Raw genomic sequence first — 27,605 nt, forward strand, 5'->3', positions numbered from 1 at the left:
ATCCAGTCTTTTCCTGATATTATTAACAAATACTTTTTTGTATTTTCCTCAGTCCCCCAGCTGTCATGAACTCCTCCCCATCATGTCTACCCACCTCCATGGTAGTGGTGATGGCTATTTAGAAGCCAATAAAAACCATAAGGATCTTATGAGCTTGAAACCACATTGATCTTTACTTTTGGGAGGCAGGGACTGCTAGGACACACTTAGAAATAAGGTATCCAACGATGTTCATTTTTGACATGTAAATGCCATTAATGTGAAAAATGATCATAGGTCATATGTGGAAATGTGTGAGGATCACCATTGGAAATAATTGATTTGCATTTTTTAAATAGACTTTATTTTACCATAGCTTAGAAAAATCACAAAGATAGTACAGAGTTCGCATATATTCCATAGCCAGTTTTTACTATTAATATACTATGTTAATATATATTTGTTACCTTCTTGAGTGGGTACTAACTACACACATTATTTGGAACTCTGAACAGGGGTTTTATTTTTCTTCCCTTTATTTGTTATTTATTATTTATTTCAGTCATTTATTTCAGTGTGTGATCAATGGTATTTATTTTATATTTTGGATTATAATTCAGTACTATTTGAAGTATTTTCTTGCTCCAGTTGTTTCATCTTTGGCCATTGAGGGCTCTTTCATTTGGTTCCTTTGTTCTCTCCACTTAGTCCATGGTTGAGTTTTTTTCCATTGACACAGGCTTTTTAGTACTACAAGCTGCTCCAGGCTCATCTTTTATATTTCCTGCCCCAGTCTTAGACTTAGTCATTTCTATAAGAATTGTTCTGCATTCTTTACACTTTGCCTTGTAGGAGGTGCTCTGATCTTATCTACTTCATTTATTTAAAAACAATAAGGTAGAATTTAAAATTTTATTTCCCAGTGAAAGTTAACAGTCTTTGCCTTCCTTGGAAAAGTTTGACAAAGAAAAATCAGATGTGAAAAGAGCAAAAGACCAACCCAAACTATACTAATTTGGGTTGGTTGAAAATTCTAGCTTGCAGCCAGCAGCACCTACAACAACTGCTACTTTTTCCCTGCGGTTTGTCAGGTTGCCAGGTAGTCTGGCCATTCCTCACCTGAAGGTTTAAGTGATAGGGGGCTTGGCACCTCTGTCCTGTCACCGTGGGAAGGGATGGTGGTTTTCCCAATACATAATTCCTAGAGTGATTCTCTTGTGATGTGTGGAAATCACTTTGCATGTGTCCTTAACAGAGCTAGTATTCACTTGACATGGAGAAAGATCCCTTTTCTTGTAGATACAGTGAGAGTTGTTCCCACCCCCGCCAGGATTCATATGGGGAAGTTGACAAAAGTATTGTTACTGTTTTACCTAGTTTGATGTATGCATAAAGAATTAATATTTTTGACATTATTGAGTTGATGCCTCTTGAGCATATGAGACACCAGCATTTATCCTTTTAGTTGTCATAGATTCCATTTTGACCCTGGCCGTCTACTATATTCAGTGTGTAGATTTTCTCCTTTTAATCTTGTTTAGAAAGCACAACAGGTAACTCATGGTGTCAGTTAAAAAGTAATTCAAATGAAGTGTTTGAAGATACATTCTCAGGAGAGGAAAAAGAAGAATCTGTGCTTGCATCCAGAATCCAAATGTGTGATTTCTTCCTTTCTTTACTCTTCAAAAACAAAAAACTACATGGGGGGGGGGGGGTCTGTAACTAAATCATATTTGATACCACCTTGAAAAGTATTGTAAGTAACAAGATCATTTTCTCTAAGAGTTTATCTGAGTTCTTTCTCTCTGTATAGATTTATTATAAAGTATTGAAATTTAAGCTCACCATAAAAGACTCTGCAAGTGGCTACAATTTCTTTATTATTTTTAGGAATTTCCCTGTGATTGTTATTTGATTTGTTTTTAGGTTAAGAAGGCTCTTTTGCTCTGCAACCTGGACAACCCTCTGAACTCCTCCCCACAATGCTATATGTACACAATGGTTATTAGGCAATCTATACACCAGGAGAAGGGACTCTCTTCTGAAAGGTAAGGTAAATCAGGGTTATCAATCAGATGTGCAACATTGGGCCATTTAACTTTCACTTTTCTTGAAATCAGCTAACATACTGGGCTGGGAGAATAACTCAGTAGTAGAGCACATACTTAGCATGTGTGAGGTCCTGAGTTCAATCCCAAACATCAAAAATAAATTAATAAATTAAATAAAGAAATGTGTAAATTATGAATTAAAAAATAAATCAACTAATGTGTACCACATATACAACTTGGTGAAAGAAAATGCAGGTTTGTTTTTGATACTGTTTCAATTTTTTGGGGGGGAGGGTGACATAGCAGCAGTATACTACATACAACACTTGCTAAAAGAAAATTCAGGTTTGTTTTGATACTGTTTCAGACTTTCTTGCACAGCAGACCTCCTTTAAGTGCCAAGAAAATCATCCCACTTACAAACATTCTGTTAAAGATGATTGCTTTGAGTATATAGTTAGTTTGTATTAATTCTTTCTGATGATCTTCAACTTTTCTCTTATAACACTGAGAATAAGCAAAAACCTAATTCTTTAAGACTTCTAAGACAAGGTTTAATATCAGTGAAGTAACTAAGTGAAGAGATAGGGGAAAATCTTATTTTTTAAGAGAACAAATTGTGAAGAACTTTCTAATTTCCGTATTTTCTCTGAGAAAACTATTTGTAGCAGTAACTTCATATTTTTAAATTACATCACTTAGTAGTGATACTTATGAATATGTAATTACATAATGTTCCATGTATAAAATCATATGAGATATTTGTACTCTTAAGCTGTGATGGTTTGACCTAAGTTAGGCTTAGTTTAAACTGTATATAGTCTATAAGGAGAAATTTTGCAAGGTAAATTATTATTGGTCACAAGAGTATCCCAAAATGTCTAACCTACATATGAGAACAAAATGTCTTTAAATGGCCTTATCACATAATTTTTAATTTTTATTTTTAGAAATGGAAACTATTACTTAAAAGATGAGTCTAATCTATTCTTTCAAATGAGTTCAATTGGAATATCTTCCTAGAAGCTCATTAGAGTTTAAAATGTTTTTGTACTCACATATATGAGATATAGCCTTTCACCAATTCAATTTGGATTATTCCTGTTTGCATGAAGATCTCATTTTATATTTAGTTTGAGTATGCATCTCTTTTGTGACCTACTAGAGCTTATGGGAATTCTAAGTATTTTCCTTTAAAATATTTTATCATGTAATTAATCAACAGGTTTTTCAGATTCTTAAGAGTTTTAAAATAGATCATGATTTTTCTGCTTTGAATATTAATAAAGTAAAACTTCTGGAAAACAAATTAGAAATTGCAAAGAGGATGTGACAGAAAAGGAAGGTAGCAGCTCATACATCAGATAACCTAAACTTGGAAACACTGATAGAAAAAAACAGAAATAGACAAAAGGAAGGTATATATAATAAAATATTTTACTCTAATTTACTTAACTCAGTCCACTTTTCCTTCCCCCGACCTTCCACCATAGGCTAAAAATAAGATATTATTGATTTACTTTAAAGAACCAGCCTAAAGATTTTTATTTTTTTTAACTTCTCATAATTGTCTACAGTCTTTAAAGAACATGGATTGTCCATTCAATGTTTCATATTTACTACTTCTGATCAGTGATAGAATCCTTGAATATTTGTGACCTGAATCTCTTCTGTGGTACACCACATAAATCAGAACTCCTAATTTGGCCCCTTTGGTGGTTCCCATTTTTTTTTAGCTACCTGGTGTAACCTCCCATTTTATCTAAAGTAAAACTCTTATGCCCATATGTTGTTTGTTTTGAATTTTCAAAAGGTTGAAGAAGAAATGTTTTGTTCCAGGAGTTCAGGGCAAAATCATTTGTCATCTTAGTGAAATTTTGATCTTAATGTTAACCAGGAATATGAACTATTATTTATTTAGGTGTACTGACTTAGCAAATGGAGATAATTCTGTGATATTTTGTGCATGTAGTATTAGGAGCCACATATTATATTCTAAATTTCATAAATTCTACCTTCCTGAAAGGCTGATCCCTGTGACCTGATGAATCCTTTGTAAAAAGTAGACTCGCTAGGATGTTACACCACCATTGTCGAAGGAACCCTGAACTCCAGGAAGAATTGCAGATTCAGGCTGCCGTGGCCGCTGGGGATGTTCACACAGTGCGAAAGATGTTAGAACAAGGCTATTCTCCAAATGGCCGAGATGCTAATGGCTGGACCCTGCTTCATTTCTCTGCAGCAAGAGGAAAGGAAAGATGTGTTCGAGTATTTCTAGAACACGGAGGTGAGTTTATCACAAACCTTTCTCCCCATGGAGAAACTTGAAATCATGTTTAAAGTGCATGTGTGCATGTGCCCATGTGTGTATGTAATTTTTAATGCCTCTTTTTCGTTAATACTCAACATCTTGTTCCCCCTTCTTTGTGAACAATTGGTGAACAAAACAGTGAGTTTTGTTTAAAACCAGATTGTTTAAAAGATGAGTTTAACTTTCCCCCCTACATATATAGTTTCTATATACAGCCAGGTTTTCTCAAGTAATTTTAACTAATCTGCCCTTCTTGGGTTGTGTAGTTAAGTTTTGTTTTCAGAAGCAGAAGTGGTTGAGGTACTTATAATTAGAGAATTGCACAAGTTTCCCCTGTTGATAATTGCTCAAGCAGAGAGACCTTAGTGCAGACTTCTTTTAAACATCTTGGCTCTAATCGTCTTATACTTAGAATTTGTCTTTCTTTTTATTTTGGATTCTTGCTTTATTATCATTGCTTTAGAGTAGTCACCTTTTCCAGAACTGTACATAGTTTCTAGGTATCCTGCAAGAAAACTGGTTTTTCTGAGGTCTAATTTTGTATAAATATATGTAGTTGGAAACTACATTTGTCATTTGATGTTTTTGCTTCAAAAAACTGTGCCTCTCCCTAAGATTTTGTTTTTAATTTTTTTTTTTTTTTTTTTTTTTTAATTTTGGTACCAGGGATTGAACTCAGGGGCACTCGACCACTGAGCCATATCCCCAGCCCTATTTATATTTTATTCAGAGACAGGGTCTTACTGAGTTGCTTAGCGCCTCACTTTTGCTGAAACTGGCTTTGAACTCGAGATCCTCCTGCCTCAGCTTCCCGAGTCACTGGGATTACAGGTGTGTGCACAACTACTAAGATTTTTAAACTAATGATTGTTCCACATCAGTTTACTTTTTCTCTTTCTTCCAGTTGAACTTCAACTGCTTGATTTTCCTAAGGTGAATTATTTATTTTTTATCATTTGTACCCACATTAGCTCTATAAATTATGGTATAAAACAGCTTGATTGGAACTCAGGTTACACATGTGCCATTCTAAGTCCTGAATTGCTCATAAACAATAGACTTTCATTCTTAAACCTGTGCTTTGTTGCAAAGCTAGCCAAACTTCCTTGCATTCTAAAGTGCATAAACATGTTAGAAGTCCCACAGTTCTCATGAGGATTGTGTGAATTATGTGAATTATGAGTACAATGTCTACAAACATGGAATAGTTGCAGGACAAAGCGAAACCTGAGATTGGAAGTAGTCACACATCCCAGGGGCCCTGAAATGGGAATCATATGCCTGAAATAAGTGAGTTGTCAACAGGACCCAGAAATTCATTGGCCTGTGCCTGCTTTCTAGTTGTCTTCCACATCATTTCACCATACAACTTGAAAACCTCAGTTCCGAAGTTAATGAAGGGGAAACATAAGCGGAATGCCAGGAAAAAGATTGAAAAAACAAAAAGGTGGGTGTAGGATCAAGAACACTTAAAATTCTGGCAGTACATTGTAAAATTAAGACCAAGATCAGAGCTCACATATTTTATTCTACGTAGTCTTGTTACTTTCTGCTTCCATCAGCCTTGCTTAAAAAAAAAAAAAAAATTAATTAAAAATAAAATTAAGAAGAAAAAGTTTGTTCAGGTAATACATGGATACTGTCTCCTTAGCACAAATAAAACACATCTTCAAATAAATTACAAGTAAAGCCCAAGTCCCCTTTCACCAAACCCTAGCCCTTGTCTGCCTTCCACTGCCTGTAAGTAACTATGGGTATAAGTTTCATTTGGTTCTTATCTTTCCAGAACATGACCTAATACCATTGCATGTACTCATAAGTATTATACTGTTTTGTATAATGTATGGTTTTTGACCGTAAGCAATATGCTTACTTACTACTCTACAGCAGTTGCTTTATACTCAGTTGTATGACTTAAAGATATTTCTGATATCAGGGGTTTGCTCTTGTAATAAGAAGGCAGCTTTAGGTCATATGTGAAAGGTGTGACTGTTCCATTAAAACCTTTTTTATAAAAATCAGTGGTGGGCTGGCTGCAGTGGTACGTGCCTGTAATCTCAGCTATGAGGAAGACTGACTCAGGAGGATTGCAAGTTCCAGACCAGCTTAGGCAACATAATGAGACCATGTCTTGAAACAAAATGAAACAAAACAAAACAAAATCAATTGGGGGAGGGGAGGAAAACCAATGATGGGCCACATTTGATTTGTGGGCCACAGTTTCTAACCCCTGTTCCCTCTGTATACGTATAATTCTCTGTGTGTGTGTGTGTGTGTGTTTGTGTGTGTGTGTGTTAGTGTATTTACAGCTTCATTTGTATGATTCAAAGGAGTTGGTGTAGCTCAGTAGTACTGTGTATACCTAGCAGTGTGAGGCCCTGGGTTTATTTGATCCCTAGCATCATAAATAGATACAATTCACATACAATTCACTCATTTAAAAGTGTACAATTCAGTGACTTTTACTATATTTATAGAGTTGGATATCTGTTACCACAATTAATGTTAGAATGTTGTCATTACTCCAAAGAGAACTATCACATGAGTTCTATAGTAACGTGTAACGTGAAAGCCGCCATAGATGATATGTTATGTATGTGACTGGACTACTATACCAGATCTAGAAACCATCATGAACACCTTTTTCCTAGGTCCTAATATGATTAATACTAAGTCTTAATGATTCTACCTCATAAATAGCTGTCAATAAACACATGTTGAAGTTTCAATATGTATTTATTAATATGGATTTACTATCATTTGTTCTCTTTTTAATTTTTTGAGAAAGGACAAAATTTTCTCAAGAGATCTTATCTTTTGAGAAGGTAATATGTATATACCTTAATAAAAACAAAATTAAAGGTACCAGAGACTGGTCAGAGAGGAGGAAGTAGATCCTCATTAGTCCTAGTCCCAGTCTCAATCTCCTTCCTAGAGGCCATAACTGTTCATCGTTTTTTTAAATACCTGCACAGATAGTCTGTGCATATAGGCATAATTATTTTTCCATCCTTTACCTTCTAGCCTGCTCCCTTTTCTTAATATTCTGTTCTGTATCTTGCTTGTTGTCACCTAACAGCTTAGTGATAATTCTTTGTGAGATTATAGTTCTATATATAATTTATTTATGTAATTTATTTCCACTTAACTCCTGTTTTTGGACACATTAAATTGTTTTCATTTTCCTGCTAGTAGTAGTATTACAGAGAATGTCCTTGACTGATCTTTTTACATATGTAAGTTTCTCTCCTTAATAATTCCTAGACATGCACTTGCCACGTCAAAAAATTTTTAATGGATACTGACAAATTATCCTCCAAAGAGGTTATAATTGCTTATGTCCTTACAGACTAGTGGGACAGTGCCCATTCTCCTACCTTTGCCAGTAGTGTATCAGCAGATGGTTTGCTCTTCCTGTGTGTGACATGCTTGCCTCTTTTTTTTTTTTTTTTTGCAGAATCAACGAAAAATTATGAGACTAGGCTTTCTATTTTTTTCTTATTGACTGGAGGAATTGCTTATATATTCCCCTTTGTTAGTTACATATTACAACAATCTTCTCTGAATTTGTAGGTTTTTTTTTTCCACATTCTTTTTAATTTTTACTAATCATTTGTGGTACTGGAGATTGAACACAAGTCCTTGTTCATGGTAGATAAATGCTCTACCACTGAGCCACATCCAGCCCAGTTTTTCCACATTTTTGATGTTTTTGTTGTTGGGCAAAAATCTACATTTCAATGTATGTGTGTTCTGTTTCTCTTTTGTCTTATGGTTTGTGCCTTTTTATGTCTTGTTTAGGAAATACATCATGTCTTGGGATCATTATTTGCCTGTATTTTCTTCTGAAAAGGTTTGTGTTATTTAGGTTGGTCCAGAATTGGTTTTTGTGCATGTACAATTTTCACCTCTTTTCCCCAAAGATAGCCTCATTTTTCCTTCTTTCCTCATGGTGATGCACTGTTGGATCAGATAAAGTTTTCTAACGGGGAGTTGAAAGAACTTCACATGTGGTTCCATTTATTCTGTTTTAAGTACTGTTATTCTATAACACATTTTAATAAAAAAATTTTTTTTGGATAAACCCTTATTTGTTCTTCTATAGCATCCCTTTCCTGCTCCTTTTATCCTAATAGAGTAAGAGCTTCAGAGAATATTTTTTCTAGCATATTATGAACCAATTCAGACAAATTTATTTGTGGGAGAGGAAATTCCTCTTACCTGCTCCCTGTGACCATATACAATGCTTAGGCATGTTCTGTACTTACTAGCATAGTCCTGCCTTTCCATTCTCACAACTTGTGGGTATCACGGCATGGTACAAGCCACTACCCCCACTATGTTCTTTGCCAATAAATGGCACCACAGTGTAGGGCCACAATGCCAGAAGTCTAGAAACCATCTCAAACACATTTTTCCTTACTTCTGATGTGATCAGTTACTAATTCGTATTGATTCTTCCTTGTAAATAGCTGTCAACTGTTTCACCTCTTTTCATGGGAGACGCTGCCCGACTCTTAGGCAGGGAAGCCTCTTTCTTCACCAGGACTGTTGAATTGGTCTCCTTCATCTCCACATCATCTCGCCCCACGCCCCCCAACCCAGCCCATCTCCAAATAATTTTATCTGTCAGAAATGGAAATTAAAATATTTCTTTTTCAAAATCCATCAGTGGTTTCCTATTTCCTTGAGGATGCTATTTTAAGTCCTTCCTGTGATCTGCTTGCAGAACCTGACTCCTCTTACCTTTCCTGCTGAAGCTTTGAGCCCCACCTCCTTTACACCTTTGCTGAGCTTGGGCTTTTTCCTGGATAGGTCACTCTTATGCTTGCCTCACTCTGACCCCCTTTCCCTTGTTTATGCTTATTTCTCCCTCAAACCTCTCCTGCCACTCTCTCAGGTCAGCTGAGATCATCGCTTATGTCCCTGTTGTATGATAAAATACTGTTCCAGTAAGATATTCTACCTCTATTGCATGGTATTGTTCCCTGGACCTTCTTATTGTAGCACCTGTCAATAAGCATGGTAAATTAGTTTACTATTCAATATCTCCATCTCCAGTTAGTCTGAAGTTTCATTAGGGTAGGAACCACCCCCCCTTTTTTTTCCTCTTCAGAAAGAGATAAAATTAGCACCAGTTATCTAAAATAATGGTTTACCAGCCTGATAGAGATAACACTGATCTTCTATCAAAAACTATTGCTTGAAAATGGGCTAGCCTTGTGATAGAGTTAGAACATTACCTGAATTTATCAGACCTTCTCTTTTCAAAATCACCAAAGGGGGAAATGAGTGAAAAAAAAAATGTGTAACAAGAGTTGAACATTTGGCTCTCTCCAACCTTCTCCTTTCCTCCTTCTATTCCCCTTTCTTTTGTGTGTGTGTGTGTGTGTGTAAGAGAGAGAGAGAATTCATAGGTGAGTTGTCCATTTGGTTCCCTCTAAATAATTTACTCATGTATTTATTCAGAAATTATTTATTGAGCACCTATATTAGGTACCAGGTTATGGAAATAAACAAACATGGTGCTAACCTTCCGGCATTTTAGTTAAGTGACTGGACAGATTTATAGCCATATTTACTGAGCATTTAAGATATGCCAAAGTCTTCACAACTATTAAGGTACTGTTTTTGATTTTCACAATGAAAAAGCAGCCACAGCAAAGTAGATGATTCACCTAAGGTCATTCACTTCACTAGTGTTGGACCTGGGAATCAAACCATTATCCTAACCATGACTACTCCTTGGAAGAAAATGTGGTATTTCCAACAGAGTGAGTTAAGTGCCATGTACTGTAAGATCCCCTTTGTCTGCTGGGGTTGGGGTTGGGGTGGCAAGGAAGGATTTCTTGAGAAAGTAGGGTTTGAGTGGAGATTTTGAAAGGTGTGCAAGACAGTAGTGTGGGTGCAGAAAGAATGGGTTGTGGAATTAATCCAAACACATGGGACAGTGAGCAAGAAGGTTGAAGAAGAGAAGGAACATGTTTGATTTTAGGAACTGAATAAAGTTGAGTATGATTGGAGCATATTCAATAATCTATTCTAAGGACATTGTGAGCTTCAAAATATTTAATGGAGAGGAATGGGAAAAACAGATTGTGTTCTAGAAATTCTCTGGTCGTAGTAAGTGTATTAGAAGGGCCTAAGACCTAAGGCCTAAGGAAGTGGGATATGAGCTGGGAGTGAAAGCAAGCAAGAAGAGATGAAGGTTTTGATTTGAAGATCTGGAAGAAAGAGTTACCGATTCTTGAAATGTTAAAGATTAGCAAACGAGCAGGAGAAAGTTAGCTAGATGCAGTTTAAGAAACAGGAGATGTTTAATATAATCCACGCATAGAACTACACATTATTTTTTTTTAAATAAATTAAAGGATCAGATTTTACCAATCTGTACACCCGCGTAGTAAAACCACTGATGAGTGTTTGCAGAGTTAGCAAAGCTCAGAGCTAAGAGGCCTCCCATGCCTCAGAGTGGATGTGAGTGGTAGGACCATAGGCAGAATCCTGCTGAGGAGCATCTATACTTCTACTATGGAAGAAATCCGGTTTCATTAAAAAAAATAAGCAAGTTTGAATGAGATGTATTCGAATTGTATGAAGTATTTTTATGCATAATATACAAGTGAGTTTGTTTTAAACATAAATACAATTGACAATAGCTTATATTTCTCCTCAGATGCACTTGTGGAAAGGAATTATAATTTATTCAAAAAATTATTTAGGAGTTCCCCAATAATATCTAAAAAAACCAGCCTTAATTATGTAAAATAAGTAAATGGCTATAGATTTCTGCTCCTAATAATTGTTTAATAAAACACTTGGTGACTTGGAAAAAAAAAATAAGCAAGTTTGAGATGGATACTAATAATGTCAGTACTCCAAAAGGGGGAAAATAAAACTCTTTCTACAGTCAATTCTAAACCTGTGTAGCATAGCATGGGAGACTATTTAAATTTCAGTTAAATAAATTCAGCTCCTTAGTCACATTGGCCATGTTTCAGTTGCTCTGTAGGCACATGTGACTAGGGGCTCCTGTGTTAGCACAAGTATAAAACTTCGGCCTGCACAGGTAAGTGCATTTTGTTGCCTTACTTTTAAACATCATGTTTCAAAATGATAAAAACTTAAGAGTTTTATAAATTTTCAACACAAATAGAATACATAAAGTGATACCTCTGTACAAATCATGGCAGCCTTTCTGTGCTAATAATCTAGTGTCCTGTTGGAATTGTAAGAGAAGTCTATTACAAGGGTAGGAATTATTTAAAAAACCCTTATTATCTTCAGTTTCCACTTTTGAATCTTTCTAAAAATTCCAAGATAACATTGGACAGTTCAAGAAAAGAAATGAAGATACCATATCTTAGTGTACTATATTATTTTTAGATTGAGTGCTTTTGTAAATTGACCTGGAGGACATTAGACAAAAGCTCTAAAAGTTAATTGTATAGAGCAAATCCCCAGAGGAACCTGAGAAAAGCATCTTAAGTCCCCTCTCAATAAAGTAAATAAGCCATGCGCAGTGGTGCACACCTGTAATCCCAGTAGCTGGGGAAGCTGAGACAGGAGGATCACAAGTTCAAAGCCAACCTCATCAACTTAGCAAGACCCTATATCAAAACAAAAAAATACAAAAAAAAAAGCTTGGGGTGCTGGAGATGTGGTTCAGTGGTAAAGCGCCTCTGGGCTCAGTCTCTGTTACCAAATAAAATAAAGTAAGTAAAACTCTCTTGGTGTGGAATACATGAAAATAAATGAGATAAGGGAATAATCAGAGACATCCACAGAAGAATGGTAAGACCTTTTTTTAGATTTTCAGAAATGAAAGGCGTTGCAAATGATAATGCCAAGCATGGTGGGAATTTGTGAGAAGACTTTTCGAAAGCAATTTGGTATATTTGTAACCTTAAAACTGGTAGATGTTTTTGCCCATTAAGTGTACTTATGTTCTAATAATTTAAATTCAGTTAAATTAATAACTGAATCCTCTTAATTTATCCCAAGTACATAGGCTTAGAAGCAAGAAATATTTTCTCTATAAAAATGCCACTTCCATTACATGTAATTTAAAAAACTGAGACATTCTCAGAGCCCAAATTCAGAGAAAGGGCTGAGTAATTAGAATGTGATTATGATTACATATAATATTTTTTTAAGTAGGAGAAAAACTGAAAGTCTGTTATTACATTAAACAGTCATTATTAGGAAATACTGTTTTTTTACCTTTGAGTGGTTCTGTTGTAAATAGTATAAATATACTTATACTATATCAATATACTTATCTCAGGAATTCAAGGTTTGTTTAACATGTAGAAGTCCATAGGTGACTAATTTACTCTATTAAAAGATAAAAAACCAAATGAATATGTTAATAGACGCAGAAAATGGTGTGATATCATTAAAATTCTCATTCCTGATTAAGGCTGAAGCAGACCAAAGAAGGCAACTTAACGTAAGGAAGTATATCTATGAAAAGCTACAGTTTGTGTTCTACTCAGGGATGAACTATTGAATATTTTCACTCTATAAGATAAGAAATAAGGCAAGGGTATATGCTTTTACTATTTTTATTCAATATTTTATTTTGGGTTCTAGTCATTGGAATAAGAGAAGAATAATAAAGTGAAAAGGAAAAAGTATAATTATTTGTAGAGAACATAATTTACATGTAAAAAATTATAAGAAATCTGCAAAAATGGACTAGAACTGAGAATTTAGCTATGAGCCAGTATTATAAAACTCAATTTAACTTTTCTTTCTGAGCAATTAATATGTAGAGAATGAAATTTTAACTCACTATATATGGCAAGGAAATTTTAAATTTGTAGGAATAAATTTAAAAATGTATAACCCATGCACTGAAATATAGCTGAAGGAAATGAAAGAAGACTTACATAAATGGAGAAATATTCTATTTGCTCAGTTTTGAAAAAATCAATATTGTTTGTATCATTTTGAAGAGATTGCCATTTTTGGAGTCATTAGAGTTCCAATCAAAATTTCAGCAGGCTTATTTGAACTAATTGAAAAGTTGATTCTAAAATATATTAGCCAAATTACTTTGAAAGAAGGTAGGAGTATTACCCACTTTCAAAACTTTAAAGTTACAGTAGTTAAGACACTCTGGTATTATATGGATAGACTTTTAGATCATAGAATAAAACAGAGTTCAGAAATAGACCTGCACTTTTATGGGTAAATTGATTTTCATTGAAGGTATCAAGGGAAATATAAAAAGACAGCCTTAAACAAATTACACTGAAAGAAGAAGATAACTTTATGGAAAATAACGAACCATGACCTTACCTTACACCAAACATAAAAGTTAACAAATAGTAGATCATTGACCTAAACATAAGAAAGTGAGAAGTGCAAAATTTCTGGAGGAAAAGAGAATATCTTTTTGAAAATATATTCTTTTTGTTATATACAATACCAGGATACACATCCTGACATAATCACAAAAGCTTGGAACCGGACCCTCTCCAATTCAGTCCCCAGCACTTGCTCCCTCCCTGCCCCTATTCCCTCCCTCCACTCCACCAATTCCTCTTCAATCCATTTGCAATTTATTTTTTTATTATTATTTTACATTAGTGCCCTGTGGCTGCACTCAATGCTGGGACCCACTGTGCCACATCCATGCATGCACATATGAAAGTTTGGTTAGATTCATTCCACTGAAAACAGAATGTCTTTGTGAAATTGGTGGGCAAAGCTTTCTTAAACAGGATACACAAAAAAGAAAAAAAATGATAATGGACTAAATAAAAATTTTAAATTTTTACTCTTGAAAGCATATGGTACAAAGAATGAAAAGGTAGTCAAAGAGAAAAGGTAGACTAGAAGAAATATTTACAAAGGATATCTCACAAAGGTCATACGTTTAGAATATATAAAGATTTTTTTTACAGCATAATGAGGCACCCCAATAAAGATGGCTAAAAGATGTGAAAAAATAATTTACAAAAGAAAGTGTATAAAGTGGCCCAGTATTACTAGTTATCAGAGAAATGTAAGCCATGAAATCATAAACCATGATTTCATTCTGTAGGTAAAATTGAAAGTATTGATGATGCCAGGATATGTTACTGTGGCTCTCATATATGGCTGTGGCAAATGCAAAACTGTATAACCATTTAGAAATTAACAGTTGGCGATTTCTTATAAAATTAATGTATATTGAACATATGACCCAGCTTTCAAATAACTTCACATTGGTAATAACTTATGTCCACCTGCTTTCAAATGGATAAAAAAAAATTGTATACTCATATTTATGGAATACTATTAAGCAATACAAGGAATGATCTGTTGATACAACAACATGGATAAATTTCAAAATATTGTGCCAGGTGATATAAGTCAAACAAAAGTTTACATATGATTTCTTTTATATGAAATTTCAGGAAAGGTAAAACTTCCTTTTTTCCTCATCTGTGGTTTGCCAGAGTTCAGGCAGGGAGTTGACTGAGATATGAAAGAACTTTCTGAGGTGATGGAAATGTTCTAAATTTTAACTGTGTTTCTGTTTATGTGACTGTATGCAATTGTCACAGTTCCTCAATCTCTACACTTAAAATGAGTGATTTTTATTTCAAAGTTCTTAGAAAGAACCCCTATTCATCATAGGAATGTTTCTTTGCTTTTATTTTTATATGTATAAGAATTTTTCAATAGATTTAAATGGATTTATTGAGATTAAGCTACAGCTTGTTTAAAGTAAGTCCTACCTAGAAAAGAAAATGTTTGCTAAAGGAACAGATGAATAGGTTTGGTGGGGTTGCTAGTTTAGATTAAGTGTTCAGGGAAGGCTTTTTTATAAAGGTACATTCTTGCAAACATAAATGTAGGAGGTTAAGTAAATTCAAAGAAGTTTACTTTGCATGTGCCTTACATATTTTTTTAGTGAATATCTGTCTAGCAGGTGTTCTGTAGTTTCTGTTGCCATTCAAGAGGAGATCTTTTTCTTATCTTATTGCATTGGCAAATACTAATCCTGAAACTAAATTTTGTTTGCACCTTCATTTGCCTCATGATCTCTCATTTGGTTGTTAATATCTCCAGAACAGTAACTGTACAAATTTTATTCATTATTACCCTCCAGTGCTTCGTTCTGTGCCATGTTCCCAGGGTGTGGTCCGTTAATTTATTTGAGTGGGTTTTGTTGTTGTTGTTGTTTTTCTTACTGAGACTAAGCAGATCATTGTTGTGTATGTTAATCTGTTTTTCCTTAGCTCAGCATAGCACCAAAATATGAGTAGAATCTAAAAAAGACCTCACCCGACATGGTGGTATATGCCTATAATCCTAGCAACTCAAGAAGCTGAGACAGGAGGATTGCAAGTTCAAGGCCAGCCTCAGCAATTTAGCATGATCCTCAGCAACTTAGGGAGACCCTGTCTTAAAATAAATAATCAAAAAGGATTGGAGGATGTAGGTCGGTGGTAAAGCACCCCTCAGGCTTCAATCTCCGGTACAAAAACAAAAACAAACAATAAACAAACCTGAAGTGGAAATCAGAGGTGCAAGAGCAGTTTCATGTAACACAATTTTAATTTAGAATGAGTATAGGATACAAATAAGGATGTTGACTGGCACTTTTGAAGACTCCCCTGGTGGATGAAAGGTGGGAGAAGTGAAAGAAGGTATTCTTAAATTTTACTCACAGGTAAAGAAGTAATGTCTGGAAACAGTTGCTTGGCCAGGTATAGATTGAAAATGACATTTTGGCAAGATTTCTTACAACATTTGAATAGGAGGGGATCTTTTGGATTTCATGCCTGTCTTTGATTTGTCTATTTAAGATGAACAAAGTTATGTGAAACAGATTTGATCTACATCATCTGTCAAAATAAAACTTAATAGTTTATGTTCACACCATACCCAGTAGATGGCAGCAAAATGCTTTGCTAAAGTGTTCTTGACTGCCTTTTTAAAGTTACAGTAAATAGATGCTGTATGTTTTTCTTTTAGTTAAAACCAACACAGATGATACCCTCATTTTCTCTAAACAGATTAAATTGACATTACAATTGTATTTAGAAATTCAAATGATACAGTTTACCTAAAAAACATTACTTTTCATAGTTTTTGTTAGCAAATCCTTCTTAAGGGAAATTTTCACTCTACATGGGATTATCCATATTTTAACATAAGATTTTCTGCCTTATAGACTTTTCTAACAGAATCCAGCCATTGTAATATGTTCTAGAACCTAATAACATTTTACTAAACAACATACGAGTGTTTAATCACATAACTTTAGAGGCATTTTGCATGTGTGTGAAAAATGCTATTGGCTTTTTCTTTTTCATAAACCAACTAAAAATTCGGGATGATTTTTATAAGAAGAAAGCATTTTAATTCTAGTAGTTATGTTTGGCCAGTTTATATTCTACATTGAACTGCTGGCTTTCAGGAAGTAGCCTATGTATTGTGGAGGAAGCAGACCTTGAACCTGTTCTGCCCACTGTGCAGGAATGCCAGAGGGATTCAAGCTACAAAGAACTGAACTCTGCCTCAATGAGAACACTGGGACAGGTGACAGAAGTCTGTGACTCAAAGGTCACATTGTAGATAAATTCTAATACCTTTTCCCCCCCAAAATCAATTTAGGAGAGGTTTTAAAAACTGTTTTGGCACATAGTGTATATATAGTGTTGAGTTTCTCCCAGTTTTTCACATACTGTGGTATTTAATACTTTTAAACTCCTAAGACCATGTAAAACAAAAATTCAGTCATATTTTATGGAAAGATGATTTATCAAGATCACTTTAACATACATCTTGCATGCTTTAGAATTTTTACACACCCAGAAAAACTTTTTTTATTATATATTTATTTATTTATTTATTATCAATTATGCCCTAAAACAACACAGTCTGCCAGAACATAGTATTATCCATAATTCAGAGCAACAGATGTTGCTGCACGTGCTTCTCTTTAGGACCAAGAAGTGCAAGAGAAAATGAAACATTCTAAACAAAAGAGAAACATGAGATAATGCAGAGATGAGGGAGTCGGGTAGCCAAAGGAGTTGGTTAAATTAGCAAAGAGGGGATATGATGATCTGAACTCTGTTTTTAGTATATATTAATGTAAACACTTTGTACGTGTTTTTCCTTCCATTAGCTCAGGCTTGATAACTTTCTACTATAATTTGTTTTTCATGGAAACTAGACTTCAGTTAAACTGAGGGGAGAAAGTACTTGATGTTCTTTGTAATGTTTGATCCCTTCACATTTTGTACGAGAATTGGCTAGACTTGGAGTGCTGTGCCATGGGAGAGTACATTGTTTTGTCTTAGAGTCTGCTAACGTTTCGTTTTGGTTTTAACTCTAGCTGATCCCACGGTTAAGGACTTAATTGGAGGCTTCACTGCTCTTCATTACGCAGCCATGCACGGCCGGGCCCGGATTGCACGCTTGATGTTAGAATCAGAATACAGGAGTGACATTATTAATGCAAAAAGCAATGATGGCTGGACTCCCCTCCATGTGGCTGCTCACTATGGTAGGGACTCATTTGTCCGACTCCTTCTGGAGTTCAAGGCCGAGGTCGACCCGCTCAGTGATAAAGGTACAACGCCGCTTCAGCTCGCCATCATCCGCGAGAGGTCAAGCTGTGTGAAAATCCTCCTGGACCACAATGCCAACATCGACATTCAGAACGGATTCCTTTTGCGATATGCTGTGATCAAAAGTAATCACTCTTATTGCCGAATGTTCCTTCAGAGAGGGGCAGACACAAACTTGGGGCGTTTAGAAGATGGACAGACTCCTTTGCACTTGTCTGCCCTTCGGGATGATGTGCTGTGTGCACGGATGTTATATAACTATGGAGCGGACACAAACACAAGGAACTATGAAGGTCAGACCCCACTGGCTGTTTCAATAAGTATTTCGGGAAGTAGTCGACCGTGTTTGGATTTCTTACAAGAAGTCACAAGTATGTAATATAATTATTACTATATTATTGCCTCTTTTTAAAAAAATTTACATATCTTGAGAAGCTCAAGATTTTTTTTAATAACCAAATGACTAGACAGTAATTGTTCCTATAAACCCTGCTTGGTAAATAATGCCCATTCATCCAAAAATTTTTAAAGTTCTAAGTTCAATTGTGTTAGTAAAAGTAACAGGGTAGATAGTAAGGATGGGAAAATAGACGGGGAAAAGGACAGAGAGGAGAATTTTCAAAATAAAGATCTGTGTTAGAACAAGGCTGTTCCTAAGGTTAAAGGGATCATCTTTCTAGAATTCTGTAGTTTTCAAACAGGGGAAATGGAGAATTTTGGATTTTAGATTCCTTAGTTATGGGAATGTTCTAGAATATGTGCCTTATTGTTAAGTTGTTCATGTTTTAGTTGTGGCTTTTCTATTCATGTGAATCCACATGAAATGGAATGGCAGTATTATTTATTTAAGTACCCTGGTAATGGAGGCTAAGGATACTAGAAATTGTTGTAAGAAAAAATTCGGTGGGAAATTAGGCTCTGTTGAACCTGGGATTCACAGCTTCCATTAGTCTGACTTGTTTTTGTATGGCACTTTTTTTTTAAGGGTTTGGAAATATCTACTTTATGTAGTAGCATGTGCATCTGAGTTATTTTCTGATGGACTGTTAGTTTGTGTGGACTTCGCTTCCCTCTCTTGTCCAGCTTCCTTGTGACCAGTCAAGTACATGTCCCCGAGGTTAACATCCAACACATGAAGTTAAGTCTATAAACAAAATTGATTTTGTTGTCTGTTGTACTTTCTAATGAATGCCTTTTTCCTAGCTGATTTTGAACTTTCACTCATGATTATAGAAAAAGACATTAATATCCTGGGTACATGGGTGAGGGATTTCACTTGACTTACTTATAAACAGTCTACTCTAACCCTTGAAACTGAACTTTGGAGTAAAAATTTGCTTTATCAAGAAATGAAATGTAATTTGAATTTTGTATATTTATAATGGGGAAGATGAACTTATTATGACTAAATGTTTTCAGACTAAAGCTTCAGTGCAGGCCAGTAGAACTTTTTGTATTGATAGAAATGTTCTCTCAGTGCTGTCCAGTATGGTATCCATTGGTCCCATGTGGCCATTAAGCACTTGTTATGTGGCTAATGCCACTGAGGGGACTAATTCTTAAATTTTATTTACTTGTCATTAGTATAAAGTTAAATGGCCTTGAGCACTAATGACTCTCTGTTGGTCTGCACATATCTGCCTGCCCCTGGAGAGGTGTTTGGGGCTATCTGGCATGTGTTTCCTTGCAGAAAGCTTTTGAGGCACACAGAAGTAGCCAGAGACTGAAGATGTGGTATATGTGGTGCTACAGCCACTAGTTACCTTGTGTCTTTTTGTCATTATATTCTTTTAACTTCTACACTAGAGAATCTTGGTTAAAGTAGTATGACTACCCTCAGGAATACCTGATACTTAGTCACATAAATGTCTCAACCCCTTTTGTTAAATATTTTGCTCAACAGAGGCATAGACTAGAGATAGGCTGCTGAGTTCCAATCCTAAGTATACACTTTAGCTGTGACCTTGGGTAGGGTTATCTAACCTCTCTGCACCTCAGTATTCTTATCTTAAAATTAGGATGATGATAATATCTATCCTACAGGCTTGTTATGAGGATTAAATAAGTTAATATTTATAATCTACCTAAAATAGTGGCTGGAACATTTTAAATGCTATGTAAGCATTTTTCAAAATAGACTATAACTAATAAAGTGAGGGTAGATAAACAGCAAGGACTGGCTTACTACCAATTGAATGAATCCTATAGATTCTTATTCTACCCCAGCTGCCTATTTTCAACCCTGTAGAATCTGTGCGTGGAGACATGCAGCCAAATGGCTGGGAGGGAGCTGCTGGGCATGTACTTAAGATTAGGGGCAGGAATAAGCATCAGTAGGGACTTGTACCTAGCAGATCCTCAGTAAATGGATGGGTACACAGAGGGGCAGGGACTGAGTAAACGCCATTCTTTTTGACTCTCTAGTGGTGTTTCCTGCCCAAAGAAGATTTGGTACCCCTGCTTCACCCATGTGTTCCTTGACTAACAGATTTTGCCAGTAAAAATGTTGTGTGCTAGAAGGAGCAACTATAGCTGCTACTCATTAGAGCCCTCCACTGAACCCTCTCTTGGAACCAGAAGCAAAGAAGGTTGGGCAGTTCAGAGGGCACCAAGTCAACTCTGTGAGCTGCTTGAGCCCCTAATGTCACTGAGCACCAGAGCTCTGGGCACCAAGCCACTGGCTTCTAATCTGAGAACTCAAATTCCTCAGGTACAAGAACCTCTGAGGTGCCACTTGGTAGTCTTTCATCAAGGCCATCTTTTCTATTATTATTATTATTACTATTATTATCATCATTATTATTTTCTTTTTTTGAGATGTTGTCTCATCATGCTGACGAGGCTGGTCCTGAACTTCTGGGCTCAAGCCATCCTCCTGTCTTGGTCTTCTGAGTAGCTGGGAAAAGAGTGGATGCCAAAGAACCTAGTTATTCAGGGCTATCTTAGTTGATTATTGCACCATTTTGACTAGAAGCAGATTATTCAAATTGGAAGAGACCCCAGAAATCTTAATCCTGGAATTTAAAAACTAAAAACTTGCCATAAAAACTCTGATATGTTCTATATAGAAACAGTGGTTCAGGTGACTTGGTCATAAAGTAGGGTCTTCTGGTGGAGGGAGAAGCCACGAAGGTTTCCTGTCGCGTTCTACCTACAGACTGAGCTATCCAACAGTCCTCAGAGACCTCCACCTTCTACCATGGCTAGAGCTCAACTGGTGGCCTCCTCCAGAAAGCAGCCAAGTGAAGGAGCAGCTTCTTTGTGCCCAGGAGCAATAAAAACAACCAAGATTTATATTAATAATTATAGTTACTTTAAATTCCCTGGCTGGTAGTTGCAACTCTGTGTCATATGTTAAGTCTGGTTCTGATGCTTTCTTTGTCTCTTCAGACTGTTTTAGTATGACTTTAATCTTTAGTATGACTTGCAAATTTTTATTGAAGCAAGATATGATATAGAGGATAATAGGAACTGAGGTAAATAAGCCTTTAATGTAAGGTGTTCTAGTAATCTGCCTAGGAGTCAGGCTGTGTGTAATGTTTGCCTTAACTGTAGGTGCCAGAAGGTTCATATTCCTCCAGGGTCCTTGTTTTTGGTCCCCCATGCCCTTGACTTTGGGCTTCCCTAAGTACTCTTCACAGAGGAAGTCTATATCTGGCAGCTCTTCCAGCTTTAATCCTTCGTTACTGCATGGGAACCCTCTTAGTGTAACTGTAAGGCATGGGGAAAGGCCATAGTCTGTCTTTCAGTGTGCCTGTGTCCCTGGGCTGTGATCTTCACAAGTGCTTCTTCTTATGTAGCACCCCTCCCACACCCCGCATCCCATGAGGTGAGATAGAAAGGTTAGAGGGGCCTGAAGTCAGAGAAATATCCATTCCCCAAATGAGCTGAAACTGACTCAGGTCAAGTCCTTTCTTTGAAGAGCAATCCTTTGTTACGGAGAAGCTTTGGTGGAGTGGGAGGGGGTGCTCTAACCCTCCCCTAGGGGCCAGAGCCATGAGGGGATCTTTATTGGCTCACTTAGGACCTGGTGGGATTCCTCAAAGTAAAACTCATATCCAGAAGGGGGCTTCTTAAGACTGTGGCTCTCAGTAGGCTATATACAACCTCCAACAGTTCCTCAAACTTGCCGTTGAAGTGTTCCTGTCAGTTTATGGCTCCCATGGCTCCTACTACAGGTAAGCAGATCTCAACTGTGGCTCTCAGGGTTTATTTCTCCATAGTGTATGGTAAAGTGTTGCCCTGCAACCTCAATTTACTGATTGGTTCAAGATAAGTCATTAATTTTAGTTTAAGGTTTTTTTCTTTAAGGATGGAAACGACAACTTCCAAATACTTTGCATGTTGGAGCTGAAACCGGAAGTAAAAATTTTTACCATTTTTACTTAAAATGTGAAAAATACATCCTATCTGTGGTCCTTTAAGCTGAATAATATTTTGTCCACTGGAATCAGAGACACAGGTCTCCCTTATGTCAACAAGGTCTCTCTACCATTCCTGTGTCAGAGGTGCTGTTAAATCATCAGGATGAGTTGGTTGAGAGAGCTGCTAATGGGCTCCTGTCTGACTTGCCTAATAAATATGGACAGACTTTTTACCCTTCACCCTCCATCACTGAATCTTAATTTCCTTTTCTGAACATTGGTGGAATTGGTCCATAGTCCTTAAGATCCCTCCCTTAACGTCTTTACTGGTGAAACTTTTTTTTTTTTGTATTGGGGATCGAACCAGGGGTACTCTACTACTGAGCTACATCTCCAACCCTTTTTTATTTTGAGACTGGGTCTTGCTAAGTTGCTGAGGCTGGCCTAGAACTTTCAATTCTCCTACCTCAGCCTCCTGAATCACTGGCATTAAAGGCGTGGGCTATGGTACCCAGCTACCAGTAACCACTTTTAAAGACAATGACTTCCTATTGCTTGCTATTTTAAAAAATTTTTTTTCTTTTTTTTTTTGATTCACATAGAACTGTGTTTCTCACCTGGCTCCTCCAGGTCTTCGAGACTGTTTTATGTGTCCATCAAGTCCAAACTAATTTCATAAAGTATTATTTGCCTTTTTCACTGTGATGACATTTACACTTTATGACATTAGGTAGACAAGCTGGAGGATGAACTCTGGCTTGTTAACATGAACATAAGCAGTGGCCCAACCAGTACTCATAATCATTGCACCTTTCCAACAGGCACTATCAGTAAGAAGTATTCTAGTCGCATTTAAGAATGCCTTTGATGAAGCAGTAATTTTATTAAATATTACCCTTTTGTGTCTATACTTTCTTAATATTCTGTGGGATGGAAATGGAAAATATTTTCCCCATGTACCAAAGTGTGGTGATTGAATTGAGGAAAAGCAACTGTTATTCGTTTGAGGGGAACCAGCAGCTTTTTTCATAGGGCACCATTTTTACTTGAAGATTAACTAACAGCCAAACAATAGATTCAGTCTCGGGTAACTGGCAGACATTTTCTTGAAAATGAATAAAATTCACTGGTCACTTTAAGGAAAACAATGGACAGTATTGGTGGCTAGTCAAAATTTGAACTCTGAAAATGAGAATTTGGGAAATTTATATTTGCCACTGTGAGATTCCTAATGTGTAAAGGCTTTGTTAGAAAATCATACCTGGGTAAAAGATCCAAAGCGCAAAAGAAACCAGTGAATTTTAATCTAAAAGAGTACATAAAGTTTACCAATTGGGTTTCAGATTCTGTGTTTCAACTAACCTTTAAAAGAAGGCACCACTTGTGTAGTTTCAATAGAGTATTGTAGATGATCTTTACTTATCTGGGGAAAAATCTATTAAAATATTCCTTTATTTTCCAACTGCATGTCTGAGTAAGGCTGGGTTTTCTTCAGGTACTCCAGTCAAAACAGCATATTACAACAGATGACATGTGGAAGCAGATCTGTGAGACCAGATATTAAAAGAGATTTGTAGAAATGTGAAAATAATTCCATTTGTCTCATAATCATTTTTGTTTTGGAAACAGCTCTATTTTTTTTTCAATAAGAATTTATTTCTACTTCAACTGATAAATTTATTACTGTTACTTTAAGTGAATCAGTTCAATAAAGGTTTCTAAAATTTGTTTTCTAAATGTGGTAAATATAGATAAATTCAACTCACGTAAAGAATTCTGTGAGGTCCTACTATTTTAAAAGTGCAAAGAGGTCCTTAAACTAAAAAGTTAAAATGTAGTCATATGTAATTTCTACATTCAGATTTTTAAAGGGTATCCAATTAGCCTAGTATTTTAGAATTTGATGAATCTCTGTTGTATTTTCATTAAGTTAAAATTTGTGGGTAATATGAAATGTTTTAAAATTATTGCTTGCCCGATCCTATCATATTTATTTACTACATAGACTCAGTCGAGATCGATGATTCCTGAAATTTGTTTATGAAATTGTGGCCTAAACAGATTCATGATTTGTATCAGTTGAGAAGACTGGTATATTGGATCCCAGAGGCCAGTTACCGAGATTTGCCATGCAGGGTAATGGTAACGTGTAAAAAGTGCCAAGCCCCTGAGTAAATAAACCGTTTAACTTTGTTTGCTAGTGTCAGCAACTTAACTTTCCCAGCTTCCTTTTACACACAGCATCTTTTATTTCTATGGCAAGCTCTGGTCTAAATTATTCGTAGGGCAGAGAGTATGCTAGTTGGGTTTGTGTTTGAATCCAAGGGAATCTGAACTGAGGCAGTGTGATCTGTGTTCTGGAAGACACTGCTCAAAGACTGGAAGCAGCCATCAATATGTTTCAGTGGTGTGTAGAAGGTAGGACTGGGTAGGATTTTGATTTGTATGTTTTAGGAAACGGCTAATATTTCCAAAAGAAAAAGATTAAGTGGATGGGAATTGAGTTGTGTAAACTGTTTCACAGGAGACAATCTGTCAACTACTTAAGCTAGTAACTTTCTGGACCATCAATCACAGATGTTTAAAAATACTATTTTATAAATATCACAGTAACCAGAAATATGTTTTTGTTTAGATTTCAGCAATAGTCAAGTACTATGTTTTTGCAAAAACAAAAGTACTATGTTTGCAAAACTAAAATTTTGAAAACAAAATTTCAAACTTAAAAAAAAAAAAAAAAGAAAATTAGGGCCGAGGCTATAGCTCGGTGGTGGAATGGCTTGTTTAAGGCTTTGGGTTCAATCCCTAACACTGCAAAAACACACACACACACAGAACCAATAAAAATCATGGTGTCTTTTTTTTTTTTTTTAATTTTAAGAAAGGGAAATCAGCTGACACCTTCTAAGCTAAAGTCAGTATAGCAGTACATGAACTGATGATCATGCAAAATGCCTCTAATATCAGCTGCCCTTACTGTCCTTTCCAATGCTGCTTTGATTGTTTTTTTGAAGGATGATTTATTTAAAACAATATTATATAGTGTAATTCTGTGGAGATATTTGTGTAACATTTTAACTAAGGTTATTTTTTATTATTAATTTTTTTCTAATGAATAAGGGATTTTTGCCAAGCGTCTACATCATAATCTTACTAGGTTTTCTATTCTTAATTATTAAAAAATCACTAATCATTTCTAGTTTCTAAAATTTAGAAATTTCTAAAATTAAAAATCAGTAGTAAAATGTTATGTCAAATTATATCACTTTTTAAGATTTAATGCTACAGAAAATGTCTTATTTTGTACTTTTTTCATAATATTTTTATTACTTTCAGTTTTTAATCTCGGCATCTAGAGATTTCTTTCCATTTGTTAGTAAGCCATGTATCATTTTTTGTAACATAGTGCCAAGAGAAGATAGAGGTCAAAGCTCATTTGTGTATGGAAAAAAATGTAACCAATAGGCAAATGTCAGAAGGCTGATAGTGGATACATTTGGACTCTTAAGTGAATACACCATAATTTTTTTTTTAAGGGAACTAGAAACTGCCTTTGGACCTATAAAGTAAAATTTGTTTAGCACATTTCATACTAAGCCCCAGTGAAGGGTATTCAGAGGCAAGAACAAAGGGATAAAATGTGTTTATGGTAGGGTTTTAAAAATGGGAAGTTGAGATAAAACAAAGAGGTATTGGGAGACCACTCCAGATGCTGACTTAAGATGGAGAAGATCCTGAAGGAGCGACGGATCATATAAAGTAAACCAGAGGAGACTAAATCTTTCCCTTTATTTCTTTACACACTTCTCTTCCTCCAGTCTCCCCAGGCTCCAAAGAAAAACCTGGAATCTGTTTTGCTTTAATGTCGTCCACTTTGGTATTTAAAATGTTTTGTGTCTCTGTCTACCTGGATGAATCCAGATAATTTTATCCAAATAAATAAATTTATCTTATCACAAGTACACTAATGGTGATGTCAAAGAATGTAGCTGGTTCTCATTTTGTAATTTATACTAAACTGGTGACCCTTTAAAAGTTGATTTCCTATTTTATACCAGCCCAATTACTAGTAATGATGGGCTTCTTTACCAAATGGAAAGACTAATAACCCTTTGAACTATTATGTAATTCCGTTGTAGTTGGTTAGCCTGTACACCTTATAGTTTTTCTGCATCCCCCAAAGCATTTATAATTCCTTTAATTTTACTCTTTTTGAGAGGTGTCCTACATGTTTTTCCCTATTAAATTCCCATGGACTAATTGTTATTTAGTAGGAATTAATTTTCTAAGAGCCTAGTAAATAATATGCATATTTGTCCTGATGTTTTTGCTTTCATTCTCTTCATTCTTTCTCTTCCTCTGCTATTCTTTCTTCCCTTGCCCCTTTAATCTTTAGTACAGTGCATTGTTTAGTATGTAATAGGTGCTCAGTAAATACTCCTTAAGTGTTCTGTTGACAGGAATTAAGTACTAATGCTTTAATCATAATCTATTTCTAAAATGCTATTCCTGGAGACTCCTAGAATAGTCTAAGGATTAACAATTACAATGAGTAGCCCTTATTATTCTTTATTATTTAGCCCCCTGTTAAATCAACAATACTGATATATAAAAAGATGAGTTAATATCTCTATATAAGCCTATAACTACTCACTTCATCGCATCTTTTTACATAGTTAAAAGTCATGCAGTGATTTCCAGAATATAATTTCCATCAATTTTCCCAGGACTATTTCCCAGTAATAAATTACCAGTTGCTCCTTACTGGTTATACTAATTAGTTTTCTTACTACATAACATCAAAAAGATGAAGACTTTACCTTCCAAGAAGGGGCTCTTCTGTTTTTTTGTTTGTTTGTTTGTTTGTTTCTGGGAACAAGAAGCAAATATTATCTTTACAAATATTTAAAAATTCATTTACCAAATACTTCTTTTGTGTTTGGCACTATTCTTAGCACTTTTCCAAAATTAACCTTTTTAATGCTATAAAGTCTTTGAGATAGATGCAGTTATTTTGAGGATACTGAGGCAGAACCTAAATACCTTGGTCAAGATCATGCAATCGTAAGGGCCAGAGGCCCCAGAAGCCAGACCCAGGCAGTCTGACTCCAGGACTGATGCTTTTAACCACTATGATATGTCACTATCATTAAGGAGTTCTATAGACAGGAGTTACACAGGCTTGAGGAATAAAGATCACATGCTCCCCAAACATTAAAGGATGCCACAGTACAACTGCTTGAAGGGGAAGAAAAACCACCAAATTGAGCAAAGTGTTCCAATGTATTTAGGCCTAGAATGTTCATTAGTTAAAGCACTC

At 35.6% G+C, this 27,605-nt stretch overlaps 1 protein-coding gene across 4 annotated transcripts in view; it reads left to right on the top strand.

Annotated features, from left to right (window-relative positions):
• The window catches only part of Asb7 (ankyrin repeat and SOCS box containing 7), a 39,190-nt gene that overhangs the window by 4,955 nt on the left and 6,630 nt on the right, over positions 1-27,605 (top strand). For 2 of the 4 annotated variants that reach the window (XR_007107262.1, XM_047541647.1), the window contains exons 3-5: positions 1,906-2,027; positions 4,057-4,317; positions 17,687-18,292. Coding sequence is in view for 3 of the 4 variants with exons in the window: in XM_047541647.1 (XP_047397603.1) it covers positions 4,107-4,317; positions 17,687-18,292 (817 nt within the window). In the remaining variant the exon portion in view is untranslated. Of the gene's footprint in view, positions 1-1,905; positions 2,028-4,056; positions 4,318-5,746; positions 5,789-17,686; positions 18,293-18,906; positions 19,059-27,605 lie in introns of those variants that run through there. The other 2 variants (XM_047541648.1, XM_047541649.1) reach the window with 2 other exon arrangements.

The sequence above is a fragment of the Sciurus carolinensis genome, chromosome 2 (genome assembly GCF_902686445.1).
Source record: "Sciurus carolinensis chromosome 2, mSciCar1.2, whole genome shotgun sequence".
NCBI lineage: Eukaryota > Metazoa > Chordata > Mammalia > Rodentia > Sciuridae > Sciurus > Sciurus carolinensis.